This window comes from Numida meleagris, chromosome 2 (assembly GCF_002078875.1).
Source record: "Numida meleagris isolate 19003 breed g44 Domestic line chromosome 2, NumMel1.0, whole genome shotgun sequence".
In the NCBI taxonomy this organism is placed as follows: domain Eukaryota; kingdom Metazoa; phylum Chordata; class Aves; order Galliformes; family Numididae; genus Numida; species Numida meleagris.
Genome location: NC_034410.1, coordinates 19,080,320 through 19,095,860, shown reverse-complemented (window position 1 = coordinate 19,095,860; position 15,541 = coordinate 19,080,320). Strand labels below are relative to the sequence as shown.

General features: G+C 39.4%; 2 protein-coding genes across 2 annotated transcripts in view; both read left to right on the top strand.

The window, feature by feature from the left end:
• The window catches only part of LOC110392981 (macrophage mannose receptor 1-like), a 28,332-nt gene extending 20,651 nt beyond the window's left edge, over positions 1 to 7,681 (top strand). The window contains 5 exon segments of the mRNA XM_021385368.1: positions 1,285 to 1,517; positions 2,177 to 2,342; positions 3,543 to 3,803; positions 5,669 to 5,701; positions 6,819 to 7,681. Of these exon segments, the coding sequence (XP_021241043.1) occupies positions 1,285 to 1,517; positions 2,177 to 2,342; positions 3,543 to 3,803; positions 5,669 to 5,701; positions 6,819 to 6,964 (839 nt within the window). The 3' untranslated portion in view covers positions 6,965 to 7,681.
• LOC110392979 (macrophage mannose receptor 1-like) overlaps positions 10,203 to 15,541 on the top strand; it is a 31,270-nt gene continuing 25,931 nt past the window's right edge. Inside the window, 4 exon segments of the mRNA XM_021385367.1 lie at positions 10,203 to 10,404; positions 13,446 to 13,607; positions 14,259 to 14,372; positions 15,377 to 15,523. Of these exon segments, the coding sequence (XP_021241042.1) occupies positions 10,344 to 10,404; positions 13,446 to 13,607; positions 14,259 to 14,372; positions 15,377 to 15,523 (484 nt within the window). The 5' untranslated portion in view covers positions 10,203 to 10,343.

Sequence of the window (15,541 nt, the reverse complement as noted above, 5' to 3'; positions counted from 1 at the left end):
ATTGCAAAGTAATGTCATTTTTTCTAGCTTTGAATCTCATTCTGAATCTCTCAGGTTTTCAGAATTCCTCCAGTCTTAACGCGAAACAATTTCTAAAGTACAGTTTTTTTTCCACACAAATTATTGAAGAGGAGACACTGTCTTAACTGGGATTTTGTACTAAATCATGAATAATAGTAGAGAAATAATACATGAAAACATTTCTTCTTAGTTAAATAGAAGATGTTTAGGCATCCTCTTTAAGTGCAGAGTAAAATGATGGACTTGCAGTGATTTCCCCGTTACTCCTGCCTGTATCTGAGAAGATATAATCCTCTTCTATTGAAACTCTTTTAACCAGTGTTGTAAGAACCCTATTAAAATGTACTGCCTCTTGGCGGTGTCCTCCTCTTCGAAGAATATTTTTATATCAAAATAGGAAATTCATGTTTATTTTCCTACTATATAACTGTAGTTATGTAAATTGCTGTAGCCCAGCCGTGCTATGAGAATAGAGCAAAAGTACGGATAATAAAACAGTTTTGCCTCACTTTTATCACACCATTGCTAAAATAAATAAATAGATAAAATAGCTGTCCCCTCTTCAGTCAGCTGCTACAGCCGGTTCACTCTCAACATAGCTAACTTGTTTGTACGAAACCCATCTCCCTGCACAGCAAACAGAGTTTCAGAAAGGCGTTTTTGTCTCATTTGATCTCAGGTACGGATGTTCTCTACACATTGGTGTATATGTATGTATACATACATTGGACATCTCTACACAGAGTAGAAATAAACACTGCTTCACTCAAATGTGCACATAACATTCACACAGCCCTAATGGATGGGCTAATGACTTAGCCAACAGTGATCAATTAACTTCAACTATCAAAATCTCAAGCTGTGATAATAGAGAACAGTAAATGTCTTAAAAGCCATCCCCAAACCCTCTCTTGCCAGTGACCTGAAATAAGTGTGTATTCAGATATCCAGATGTAGTCAAAATATTTTGAATTATGGGAACACAAATATCCAATTTATAAGGGAAATTTCTATGCTAGTTGGGCATTTAGCAACTGTGCTGCCTACTTCATGGCACCCAGGATTTTACTCTGGTTTTTACGTTAACAAATGTGGGTTATATTTTACAAGGGTTTTTTTGTTTATTTGATTTTATTTTACAAATTGTTCATGAACTTAAATGAATATTTCAACTTATGGTTATTTTGCACCTTATATGTTTTTGTTTTCTTCTATATATCAGCAGTCTGTTTTAAATTCATGCATCCTATTTTTGTTCTGTAGTTACCACACAATATAACTTACCAGCAACAAATCTATCCTCTGACTTTGTCCACTATGGTGATGGTGGCTATCTAATTGTCTCATCTAAAATGCAATGGGAAGAGGCCAGAAAAAACTGTCAAGACCAACATGCAGAACTTGCAAGCATTTTAGATGCCTACATCCATTCATTCCTTTGGATCCAGATGCTGAAATATGGAAAGCTTGTGTGGATTGGTCTTAACAGCAATATTGTAAGTGTTGGACAGATGTGAGGTTGATGTGCTCAGTGAACAATTCTGCTTCTTACACTTTTGTTAGATGCTCAGGTTATAGCAATTCTGGAATAACCATCCTGCTAGTGGTTTCAGTGTGTGTGTACATGAATTTCTGATGGCCCATAAAAAATTAGTTACAGCCTTTCATGCACCATGTCCAGTGGAAAAAGTCACAAAAGAGGTTGAGCAGGTTGGAACTAATGCAAAGAGAAAGCTCCAGAAATGATGAAAGAAATTATAACAGAAATAAAGTTGCAGAGCGTGAGTCACAAGCCATGTACAGCTATTGTGCAGAAGCCATTCGCTGCTCAGAAAGCCACTGTAACTCTCTGCCATATGTATAGCGCTATTTTAACTTCTATTTATATCATAATTGCTGCTATAAGTATTAGAGAGAGATTTTTTAGATTACTTTGACTGTTCGATGTCAAGTAATCTTTACTCACCAAATAGCATACGCTCTAAATTTAAAGCAGAATACGAGGGGTGAATTATTTTTAATTGTTTCTCTTATTATGAGATTGTTTGTTTCTTTTTCCTGAAAAACTCAAATAAAAATGGAACGCTGTGTGCCTGAGCTTTGCATGTTATAAAAGCCACACAACTTTATTATCAGAACTTAGAACTGTTTTCAGACTAGGAGCTATTACAGATGGACTGATAACTGGAAAACCAGATTCACTAAGTGGGCAGCAGGGGAGCCAAAGAAGAAAAATGCTTGTGTCTATCTAGACCTTGATGGTACCTGGAAAACAGCACCCTGCAATGAAACATACTTCTCAATTTGTAAGACATCAAGTGGTGAGCAAATGAATGTAATCATTCACAAGACACGTTCTTAATTCCACTACTTCACATAAACCTTGAGGCTTTGTTATGGCTTAGGTTAAAACCCTCATAACAGTACACTTCAAAATACTGTCTACCTCTGTGCAGAATCTGGAAGCTTGCTATTGGATGATATATGAGTTCAGGGCTATGGCAATTGAAAGCCTCTTGTACAAATGGATATCGCTGCTCTGCTTTTATAGTAGTCATATAGTAGCATAAGACGAAATTCAGTCTTCAAGGTAGTTTGCTCTTTCTGAGACATGGGCATAAATCATGCTTGAGATTGTGTAGTATAAGTAAGTACTGAAGCTTGCACCGCCTGCATGGACAGCAACACCTGGATAAGTTCATGCTCTAGTGTCACACTGGCAGCCAAAATGCTAGCAAGTATTTAATTTCCATTAGCTGTTGCTAGAGCTAAAGCAGTTCTGACCTAGGTGTAAGAGCCTTGAGAATGTGAATGATACTTTAACTCCTGGTAGAGGTATTCCAGAGTTATGTTTATTTGTAGATTTTGTAGAAGCATGTTGTTTCTCTCCTTGACTAAGGAAGCTTGTATTTAAGGCTACAGAATGTAGTCTCTTCCATATGTGAGATTCAAGACAGGCTTAAACACCTGAAGGGGACTTCTGAGTTAAACTGTCTAGACATACATTTGGTCTTCATATGCAGTGCAAGAACCAACAGAATTCAGTTGTACGCGTGGTAAAGAAACTGATTTGGCAGTGGCATGCTGAACTAATGGCTCCTTTGTATAAAATGACCACACGTGTACTGCAGGCAGCCATACAATACAGGACTGTGAAATCAACAATTTGTTAGCTTACAACAACTTGCTGTAATGTGAGAATGCAAATTTGAGATGTGTATCCTGATTGCTCAGGGTTTCTTTTCCTCACAGTGCTGCCAAGCCAGATAGGCATTATATGATGTGATTTGCTTCCACGTCCTAAGAAATGTGTCTGCAGAGTAAGATGTTTCACAATCCTGACTGCCTAGCTCTCCCCATTGTCTGAGCTGGGGCATAGAGGAACAGTCAAGAGCAGAGTCTGAGGTAGTTGATGCTTGTTGACAGAAACTGCACCCCATTTATACACATACCCTGCTTCATGTGCTGCTCGCAATGCAATACCAGTTCCAGGCCTTTTGACCAATTTCAGTCGTCTTTAGTTTTAGCTCCAACTGAGCCTGCTCAGCTGCCTGGAGAATGCCCTGAAGCAGCTGACCTGCAAGCCTGGATCCCTCACCACGGGCACTGCTACTACATTGAGGCATCAGCTGGGACAAGCTGGACCCAGGCCTCCCTTGAGTGCACTCATTTAGGTGAGAGGCTTCTTTGTCAACGAATGAGATCTCTACAGAGGACTTATAGAAATTCCACACAGACATGTGAAAACATTGATTTTAGAATACCATTAAAAATATTTATTTAAATCAGGGCAGTGATGGGGAACCATGGCTACCAACCACCTGCAGGGTTCTGCCCCCACAAGAATCATAGAATCATAGACTGGCCCAAGTTGGAAGGGACACATAAGGATCAAGAACAACTTCTGAAGCTCTTCTGTTATACTCTTGCAAGGAGGAATTCATCTGAATATTCAAGCTTCCTTTTCAAGGGTGCTGTACTCAAAAAATTACATCAAAAGCTGGTGTAATATTGGGCCTGATTTAACAACTTCAAAACACATTAATGCCTCAGGAATACTAAAAGGTCAGCTGGTTGTGTTGCACTCATAGTATCATGAGCACTACCCTATTGAATGAAAATGTAAAGAAAGTCATTATAGAACCTGTCTCATCAGAATTTCTCAAAAGTTTTGGCCAATAGTGGATATGGCAAACTAATGTGTCAGAGGGGAAAAAATAAAAAGGCAGTAACACCTTTTTTTCTTGTATTCCCAAGTGGAGATGCAAAAAACATAGCTGTCTTAAAGAAAGCACAATGATTCTATTCTTTTAATTTTGATACTAATGCCAAATTAAAAATAATAATAATAAAAAAAAATTAAGATGTTATCTCTAAACCTGTGTAATTTCTTTTGTAGTAGCTGTGAGACCAGGTTTAATTTTGGAGCTTTTGCTTTGTGTTCTGCCATGGACATAGAACGTGATGCGGTGGGGACTGTTGTTCCAGTCCCACTGAATCATGGGCAATGTTTAATTAAATATTCCCTGTGTACTCTTTTCATCTTTAAATAAGCATGTCCTTGATAGTAAATCAGTTAAGTGCCATTAATGATTTAGTAAGGACTTGTGAATTATATTCCAGAAATTCAGATGTTTCTTCTTGATGTTTGAAATATATATTTTTTTATAGTTAAGCTGGAACTGTATATAAATAACCAGAAGAATAATGATGTGAATAGTTAAGCACCTAGTTTCTGTGAAGAAATACAGAATAAATGTTATCAAAAAAAGCAAGAAATGCTAATAACATATTTTTATTCAACTTACTAAAACATTAAGAAAGCACCCAAGTCCATAAGATGCTCTAATATACAGCTATTTCATGCCTCAGTGGGAGTTATGATTCCTTTGTATCTCTTCATTTTAAATTTATCTCTGTTTTTGTTTCATTTTATATTTTGCTTTCATAAATTCTGCTCTGAGTGAGTTTGTCTGAACTGTAATGCAAAGAAAACTCGAGGAGAAATATTCAGGAAGCCTTGATTCACACTACTTTTTCTTGCTGAATAACAACGTCTGGTATGTTTTATTTTTCCCTTTTTCCTAAGTTTGAAACATTTTTTGCACCTTTTTTTTTTTTTTTCATCAGTACCAACAACAAGAGATTTTATGGAAATCTTTTCTCTCTGTCCCTCCCTCATGCATAGGAACCTTGGATGATTAAATCCCTAATTCATGGGACAATTTCTAGGGAAGACATTTAAGAAACGCAGGCTTGTAACAGCAGCATCTTGCTACACATGGGGACATTCTTAGAATACACTATGTGATATTAATCTCTAGTGTGGTATATCATGTTCTTAGTAAATTAATGTTTGAAGTAAAATGTGAAGATATTTTTGAGTGAACACTTTTAAGTCAATATTTGGATTTCAGTAGAGAAAAAAAATAAAGATTTTAATGAATATTATAGTTTGCTAAGACTAGGTAGGAAGATAAAACCTTAGCAAATTATTTTTTGTCTCACTTATGGCACCCTTTACTTCATTAATTTTACTAATGTAATAGTAATATTTCAGAGATTTTTTGTTCCTGTATAATTTTGAGAAATAATCAAACCTACGAATTTTAAGTGTTATATTATTTCTCTCTTATATTTGTTGAAGTTGAACCAAGTGGGAGTCCTCTACTGCAGAAAGGTAAGAGTTTTCCTAAGAAAACTAATGAGAAGCTAAATGAAAAAAAACTTAAAATGAGTTTTCCGCTATTATCCCCTTTTAGAGTACATGCCCTGCTGACAGTTTCTGAGATGAATAATTGTAAATCACTCAGGAAGATCCCATGCTGCCTTTTACAGGCATATGAATGCTTGGATGTTCTTGGGTAGCTGGATTGCTGCAGGACTAATACTGATCTGACAAGCTCAGCAGTGACCCAGCTAGAGACTTAGAGAAGAGTCATGGAGAACTGCAACTTGGCTGCCAAAAACCTATATAGATGTAGATGCAACTTGCTTCCATAAGTATTATTGTAAAAAATGTGATAGGAAAATTAATTTCCAAATAGTTAGCATCCCAAAGCTATATATAAAGCATGACCTAAGTCAGTAAATTAAAATTGTGGCTTTCAAGATCTGTTCTCTGTTGTCCAAAGGTCTTCAGACAGATTTTTTTCATCCCATTTTCTCAGTAAGGCACTGGGAGGGTAGTGCAAAGTTTCTTCCATGTTTTTCATGCAGAAAAGTAGCACCATGCTGGGGGAGCACAAGGAAATTTCCTTTCCAAGGCCCTGAACATGCTGAAAGTTAACAAGATTATGCAAAACTTGTTCTCGTATTGATTCACTGTTTGTAAAGGACTATGCATACAGGTGCAGAACAGAATGAGGACTGAGGATGTCCTCTAGCCAGTGTTAACCAATGAGTAAGAAACTGCAGTGTGGCTCCTTATGGAAACAGAATATTGCCTTCAATTTAATTTCCTAGTCAGGTCTATATATTACATAATTAAAAGCAGAAGAAAGCCATGAAATGAAGATGACTAGTCATAGAGCTCAAAAATCAAACAAGGAACAAGTCATAGATATGTTACTCATTGAATTCTTATGCATGCTTTGACAGATAAGTTTGTATATCACTCTAACCCAGATCCACTAAAACCACATTAGCTTTAGCAAAAGGGATCCGGCTACCTATCAGCAATCATTCAGAGCTCTGAACAGACTGAGTTCAGACAGGAGAGAACAGCTTGGTTTTCACGTTGTACGTGTAATAAAAAAAATACTACATTTTCTCTGAGTAATATGTATTCATTTCAGACAGGGAAAGAAATGAAGAGACTCATCCACCTGTTCATCCCTCTGTTTGGCCTCTCTTTTTCTTGGCAATTCTCAGTCTTCTTGGAGCTGGTGTGTTAATCTATATCTACAAGAGAAAAAGACGAAACCAACTATCAAGAGATTAAAACGCTCCTAAATGATGTGTTGGTTCATTAAGGAATTGGTGAGAATGGGTTCTGTGGCACAAGCTAATTTGGGGGAGGAAGTTACTTGCTGAAATCGAAGGACGTATCTGTTAAATGTCTCTAGTGAGGAAACCCGCAATCTTAAATCAAATCCTTTTTTTCGTTTTGCAATAGCAGCCTCTTTTGTATCACGCATATTTTACAAAATCAGAATTACTGAGTTATGTTATAATTTTGTAACAGTCAAGATGTTCCCCTTATGAGCCTTAGCAAAAATGGTAATGTAAATATCTTGTCAAGAAAAGAAGAACATAGTGAAAAAAGCAATGTCAACTTGTGAGAATAAGCATTCAATAAAATGTGGTTACTGTTAAGAACTGGATTCCCATGGCAATGCAAAGAAATGAAAAAAAAAAAATTTACAACTGCTCAGATTTTTGCAATTGTAAAATCCTTTTGCCCCATAAACTTTGTTCAAAATGTCCACCTGTTTTATTGTTCCTTATAGCTGTTCCTCTTGCACTTATCTGAAAAAATGGAGCGTCATATACTTGTTTCATATAACTTTGGGATATAAAACTAGTGGAAATGCTAAGTCATGGCTTGAACCAGTGATTGAGCACCTGGTGGGAAGGCAGGGTCAACCCAGAGTTGCCCAGGTGCATGCAATGTACCTGAGTGACTGGAAGGGATGGAGCCGGGATCCAGTCCTTCCCAGACCACATTTAAGGGTTGGCAGTAGAAGTAAGGACATCTCATCTGGAGATTCCTGCCTACCTGAAGGCCTTATGGGGGTTCTGAAGGTAAGGAGCTTCTTTCTCTTATTTCTGTGCCTACTGCTATCACATCTAAGCAGATCCTCACTCACTGCAGTTTAAGACTTACTGCTTTGTTGTCTCGTTATGCTTTCTATCACATTACATAAGCCTTGCTAGTTTTTGTTTTCTGCCGTAGAAAATACTGTTCATACCTATACGTATCTAGAGAGAGATATATAAAACTCAGCCATATTCATTTTTTCATTCTTCTGTGATTGATAATTGCAATACATTTCATTCTGAAGACCAGTTTATTTTATAGGACAGAGGCAACCTTTGTCCCCACTCATTATGTCAGGCTCTGGTTTTGCCAAAGGCTGTCTCTCAGAAGTGTCACAATATCAAACAAACAGTAGTATTTAAAAAAGTGGTAACTTCAGCAGCATGTTGCTTAAGGTTACTGGTAGGCAAAGAGCACCAGGACAGTCACTATTACTACTTGCTAGTAGACATGTGGCTACAGCAGAAAGCCTCATCCAAGCTACTGCTGGGAACATTCCATCCAATCATAGAATCATAGAATGATCGAGACTGGAAAAGACCTAGAAGATCATCCAGTCTGACTGTCCGCCTATCACCAATAGTTTTCACTAAACTGCATCCCTCAACACAATGCCTAAATGTTCCTTGAGCACCTCCAGGATCGATGATGCCACCACCTCCCTGGGCAGCCCATTCCAGCGCCTGACCACTCTTTCAGAGAAGCAGTATTTCCTAATATCCAGCCTGAATCTCCCCTGGTGCAACCTGAGTCCATTTCCCCCTCGTCCTGTCACTAGTTATAGAGTTACAGAGAGCGATAAGGTCTCCCCTGAGCCTCTTCTTCTCCAGAGTAAACAGTCTCCCTCAGCAGCTCCTCATAAAGCCTGTGCTCCAGACCCCTCGCCAGCTTCGTTGCCCTTCTCTAGACACGCTCTGGGGCCTTGATGTCTTTCTTGCAGTGAGGGGCCCTAAACTGAACACAGTACTCGAGGTGCGGCCTCACCAGCGCTGAGTAAAGAGGAACAATTACTTCTCTGCTTCTTCTGTTGACACTATTTCTGATTAAAGCCAGGATGCCATTGGCCTTCCTGGCAACCTGGACACACTGCTGGCTCCTGCTCAGCTGAGCGTCGACCAGTACCCCCAGGTCCATTTCCTCTACACAGTCTTCCAGCCCCTCTGCCCCAAGTCTGTAATGTTGCCTGGGCACAAGGAAGGTTATTTGAGGAAGGGAGAAGTGAGGTGCTCACATCTTAGCAATGACTTTTTTTTAACAAAAGGAGTGCTTCTCTCCTCACTTCTTTGAATTCACCTCAAACAAGCACCAATTTGCCATATTTAAATGCAAGAAAAAGGAACTGAAAACTGAGGAATGCAGCAGATAACTGTATGAGGAATCTGCAAGAAGAAAAAGCTCAAGCCATTAGAAAAACAGCTGAAATCAGTACAAAATAGAAATTAGGTGAGCTACAAATGCCGTGTAGACACCGATCACTTTGCGTGCATAACAAACAGCCCCAGCACTTTGCTTGTCTTCTGTAGGCTGCATAGGGCCTACTCTGAATGGTGAAAAGTGAAAGAAATAATAATAAAGGGAATTGATCTTTATTTTCTAGGCAGTGGAACCAGGTTTTTTTCACATAAATAAAACCAAGAATTTAGCACAGTGGTGAGACTAGACTCTGGCAGAAGCAAAATATAGCACACTGAACATTGATCACCAAATGCTGGCAAACAGCATAAATTCCTTGGTTAACTTTTAGCCTGCCTCAGGGTCTGCATTGATCTCCCCTCCATCACCCTGCAGCCCTGGGGAGCTGAACCCTCACAAACATCCATTTGCTTGGGGCAACTTAAAGCCCACTTGGACCAGAGTACAACTGGCCCTTCAGGGAGAGGAGAGAACCAGGCAGAAGTTGTGTCCACCAGGTATTTTCCCTCTCTCAGAGCCATTTTGTTTTGTGATTTCAGATGTTTATGGAATGTGGTTTCACTCAGTAAATTCAGTTTCTATGTCTCTATTATGCTGTGACACCACTTAGCTTCACTATTCTGGGTCGCTCTTGCTGTGTGCCTTGCTGACCCTAAGCTCTCCCTGAATGTCTCCTGCAAACTTATTAAACAATTTTCTGAGCTTCCACTTTAACTGAAGTCCAGCAATGTTTTTCCTGAAAATGTTTTTCTTAGTACTTTTAAACTATCAAGTTAAAAAGCTTAGCCATTTTTTGCATTTATTTTCCCTAACACTTTAAAAGCAAAGATGGTTGATCCTCCTATGATATTCTACTTTGGCATAGAGACCCTATTATATGTTGACTGGTTATTTTACTTATCGCTTTTCAGTTTTTTTATCACAACTTTGAATTTCACTGATACTGGTTTTGGAAGCAACAAGCTCCTTAAAGAGAGAGGTGTTTGCAGTGTGCGTTTGAGTTATTTCAGAATGTCACGTGACAGGATATGTCCTTACTCACAGTACATCAGCACTTTGACAGGGAGAAGGATCTGTCACTATCCTCACTCAGAAGGATTTTACACAGTACTTTTGGTAGAGGAATGGAAGGAAAATAAAATTTGCAATGACTCTTGCCAGATTCCTGGTTTTCCTTTGCCTTGTGCGTGGTACATTGCAGTCACTGGGTAAGTTTCCTGTTGGTTTTGTGCTAAATTAGGTATGAAAATATTTTTTCTTGAACAGATTTACAGTTTTAATGGATAGACTGATTATTTTTGTTATCTGACTTGATACATGATCTAAAGAATATGTTGGGTACTATCCTGGTAGCTCCCAATTCACAGAATGAAAGAGGAGTGATGTACAGATGTTGAAGGAAAAGAAGGTAATAAGAGCAAGATACTGAAACTGATGTTTCTGTCTGTGAAAGTGCTAATTTAGATGGCACTGTAAGGGAGGGCAATGGGAGGTGGGGTAGCATGGAGCTCTCTCTATTTACTCTCTTCATCATCTCCACAGCACAATGATCAATTGTGGAGTTTTAGAGCCATGTATTTGTATTAGCTGCACAATATTCCCTTTCTACTGCAAGATGTGAGGTATGAGCAGAAGGAATTGGATCCTCCCATCCAGTCTGACCAAATTAGAATAGTTCTAGTGTGAAGATCTGTATCTGTCATTGGATATAGCTACAGAGAAACAGTGTGAAGCAGTAACACAAAGTGGATGACTGTGACTGCATGAATGTGGGACTGGAATTATGTATTGGATATTTCAGGATAAAATAATTATTTTGCAATACTGTGGTTATTTAAAAAGATGAAGTGTTGCTACCCCTAGGGAATCTGAGTTGAGGGTGAATCCGCAATAGTTCTATGAGCGCAGAAATGTGCAGGTGAAAATGAAACTCTTCATTGTGTAGTGATGACTGTCACTACCTGACCTGTATTCCCTTTGGTTGGCCTTTTTTATTTTGCTTTGTTTTGTTTTGTATTGTTTTTCTGTTTGTTTAAAAAAAAAAAAGATGGAATAATGAAGTGAACCTACTGAGCTGCACAGAATACTACAATGCAGTAAACTCCTTTATGTGTGAGATCTACTCATGTTTTTGTGTCTTCAGGAACCACAGCTTATCATCACAGGGCAGAATCAAATTTTCCTCGAAGATGTATGTACCAGGCCCTGAACACAACATTTAAAATCAAAAGCATGCTAATACAACATTTTATTTAAAATTTCTAGAAGAAAAAAAAAAAATTAAAAAGATAGTCCCGGTGGGCAACAGGTTGGCTGTGAGCCAGCAGTATGCCCTGGTGGCCAAGAACGCCAATGGCATCCTGGGGTGCATTAAGAAGAGCGTGGCCAGCAGGTCAAGGGAGGTGATCCTCCCCCTCTACTCTGCCCTGGTCAGGTCTCAGCTGGAGTACTGTGTCCAGTTCTGGGCTCCCTGGTACAAAAAAGACAGGGATCTCCTGGAGAGAGTCCAGTGGAGGGCCACGAAGATGATAAAAGGCTTGGAGTACCTCTCTTACGAGGAAAGGCTGAGTGACCTGGGTTTGTTCAGCCTTGAGGAAAGAAGACTGAGAGGGGATCTGATCAATGATTATAAATATCTAAGGTGTGGGAGGCAAAGGGACGAGGCCAGACTCTTTTCAGTGATGTGTGGCAATAGGACAAGGGGAAATGGCCACAAACTGAAGCATAGGAAGTTCCACGCAAATGTGCCTAAGAACTTCTTCACAGTGAGGGTGATGAAGCACTGGAACAGGCTGCTCAGAGAGGTCATGGAGTCTCCTTCTCTGGAGACGTTCAGGACCTGCCTGGACGCCTACCTGTGCAACCTGGTCTAGGGAGCCTGCTTTGGCAGGGGGATTGGACTCGATGATCTCTAGAGGTCCCTTCCAGTCCCTACAGTTCTGTGATTCTGTGATAGTATGATCTCTCCATTTAGACAGGAAGATGGATTGGTGAATAGTTCTATTAAGTCCTCGTTATACGTTGCTGAGAAAACAATCCATTGAGCCATTGGTGAGGTTTGTTACCAGCTACAAAGTGCACACCTTTATCAGAGTACATGCAGTGAAAATAATTTGCCTGAACATTAGCCTCAGTGGCTGAGGGCCGCCTCTCCAGTGAGTGGAAGGAAGAGGAACCTCTGGAGCCTGGCTCAGCCCAGCCAGGTCCTGACTGACTTGCTGTAGGTGGCTGCTTCACCTCATGGACCAGAGAACTGAGAAGGCTCTTTCCTGTATGTCTCGTCCATGTGACTTAAGTGCGTGGCATGACCAGCCTGACTATGGACTGTTATCTTTCTTTCCAAAAATTCTCATTACTCTTTATTCCTCAGGCATGTCCTGTATGTCAGTTCTCATTTACACTGCTATACACTACTGCTTCTTGTTTTCCTTTAACATCATTTCCTGTCTTGCTCTTGTCTCCTCCTGCCAGCCTCCATAAACATGCTGCTGCTAAAATTATCTTCCTCTTCCATCTTTGTAACAAACCTATGCTTGGGATTCCTCTACCTCTGGACACAGTCTGTTCTGTTTTCCTTGCCTACTGCTTTCCCAACAGCACAACAGTTTCACATGGCTTTGAGTTGTTCTGCAAAGATTGCAGCTGATCTGCACACTGGTGTTACACAAACTATTTTTATAGTTCCTGGAGCTGCCAGAGGCCAGGTTCTGCAATTTTTGAACAAACTACTTCTCTTGCTGATGAGCTAAGAGGGAGTTTTTTCCCTGGAGTTTCCAGGGCCACGGCTCAACTGCATGTTTATTTTCTTCCTCTTGATTCAGCCAGAAATTATTTTTTTTTAATATACAGATGTGCCTGGTTTACATAGTATTAGTATCTCTTTAGTGGATAAAAACAAGTATTGAGTAATATTGGGTACCATCTCACTTCCTTTTAAAAACAGAAATTTAAAAGAATGTTTTTATTTTTTTTTAAAGTAAATTTTTAAAATGGATGATTAATCCAGTTTCAAACTTTCTGGTATTTTAGTCTTGATCATAGAATCATTAAGGTTGGAAAAGACAACTAAGATCATTTAGTCCAACCATCAACCCATCCCCACCATGCCCACTAACCACATCCCTCTCTGCCACATCTGACATATGACCCTGTATGTTCTTATCGTTTTTGCATTGCTGCATACTTCATTTTCCTTTAGCTGATACAATGCCAATGCCCTAACAGTAGCATTCAATTTCACTTCTTTCAGATGATACAGAGAGATTTTGGACAGAAGATGTTTCAACTGGTGTTTGCTATCAAATAAACTCAGAATCAGCTCAAACATGGCATCAAGCAAGGAAAAGCTGTAAGGAGCAAAATGCAGAACTATTAAGCATCACAGAGATACATGAGCAAGCATATGTAGGAGGTAAAATGATAGAGAACAAGACCATAAAATATGCTGGGGGATCATCCTGCTTTAGAAGATGAAGTTGGCTGCCTTGTCTTTTGGCACAATGAAGAATACGAGTGGTTCAGTAGGAGGCACAAGGAAGGTGCTCTGAGCATCTCTTCTATTAGCTGGTGTTTTTACTGGGACTGGTCCTGAACTAGTACAGGGAGGAAAGTGGCCCCATCCCACTGCTGTACTCCAGGTAGGAGCTGCCATATCTGTGGTCTGCTTCAGTGGGAGGATTCCTTCCACTTGCCTTACCTACTGGTGTACTCGTTTCCAAGCAGGACTAAGGTCTAGTCCTCAAATTTACCTCTTTCCTTTGTGCTTCAAGGACTATTATTAACAATATAGGGGTTATAAACATGATGAATAAACTCTCATTTAAATATTGAAATCAGATGTTGATTTGCCATTTTTGCTACCTATATGAGATCTCTGCTATCTTTACAATTATTCATTTACTCATCTTAATTTTTAAATCTGATCACTTCATTAACGTGAAAAGCAGTATTTGTGGACTGGTTTAAACCAAGAAAGGTAAATTACTTTTGACTTTATTTCTTTTAGATTAGCTTGCTAGTAATGAGAATAGGAAGGTACTGCTGACTTTCTTTTCTAATTTAGAGCTAATTAAAAAATTCAGTTTTCCATTCTGGATTGGATTGAACACTTTGAATTTCAACAACGGATGGCAATGGGCTGGGGGCAGTCCTTTCAGATATTTAAACTGGGCTCCAGGTGAGAACTGCATTTACTTTATAATCTTGGAATGGATTCTGATAAGGCTCCAACTAATTAAACTACCTCCGCTGCTTCTATTTCAGATAAGCCCGTGCTAATTTACGATAGCCAAAGACCTTTTATTTTCTCGCATAAGCAAAGAGCTTATTTATGAATGGAGAGTCTCTTCTGGAGTCACGTTTAACCTTGCAGATCAGAAATCAGAATGTTTCCATAACGTTATCCAAGGGTATAAATTTAAATAAAACCTTCAAAAAGTAGCAAAATATTTAGAAAATAGTGGCATTATATTGTCTGGAGAAATTCTAAATATTATGGAGAAACTTACAGAGCGAGCTCATAATTCCTCAATACTATATGCAAAACTGCATGGAGCAATGTGTAGGAAGAAAGGCGGGGGGGGCTCATGGTGCACCTCACGTATGGACAGAGAGACTGCCCACAGAGGAGAGAAAGCAGCCCAGAGTGGTGGCAGAGGGGTGGATGTGGGGTTTGCTGCTGCTGGGGCAGTGAGGGCAGCAGGCTGGCTGTTGGAAGTGGGCGCCACTAAGGAAGCAGTCACATCCCCTTGCTCACCTTCTCGTTCCTCAGCACTGGCAGCTCTGATACAAGGCCACCACTTCTCTATTCATTTTAGAGGCTCTTTTACAACAAAACAGAAAAAAGAAAACCTGTTTTATAGGAAAATAGAACTGAGAAATTCTAGAGGCGCTAAAGTGATTGCTCTGTCTGCGAGTACAAGGATATCAGGAAAAGAACTAGAAAGTTCCCAGTACTATTCTGGGACAAAATCTAGAGAGAATCATTTATCTTGCCCAATGTATAAAGACCAAAAACAGCATGCTGCAAATTACAACAGCAGTTTTCCTGCAGGGAGTGCTTCTTCGCATCAGGCACTGAAAAACTCACAATAAGAAGATGGTTCTACTGATAATGCAATCCATTTGTTGATCTTTTTGTATACATCTGTTACAAGAATCTGTTATCTCTCTTACTGAAAGGAAGTCCTTTCCCAGCTCCTGGGAAAATCTGTGGCACAATGAATCCCAGACAGGATGTTAAATGGGAAAACCAAGCATGCAACCAGAGATTTGGCTACATCTGTAAAAAGAGAAAAATCGATTCAAAATTTGACAATATAACCAAAGGTAGGTATAGAAAGACAG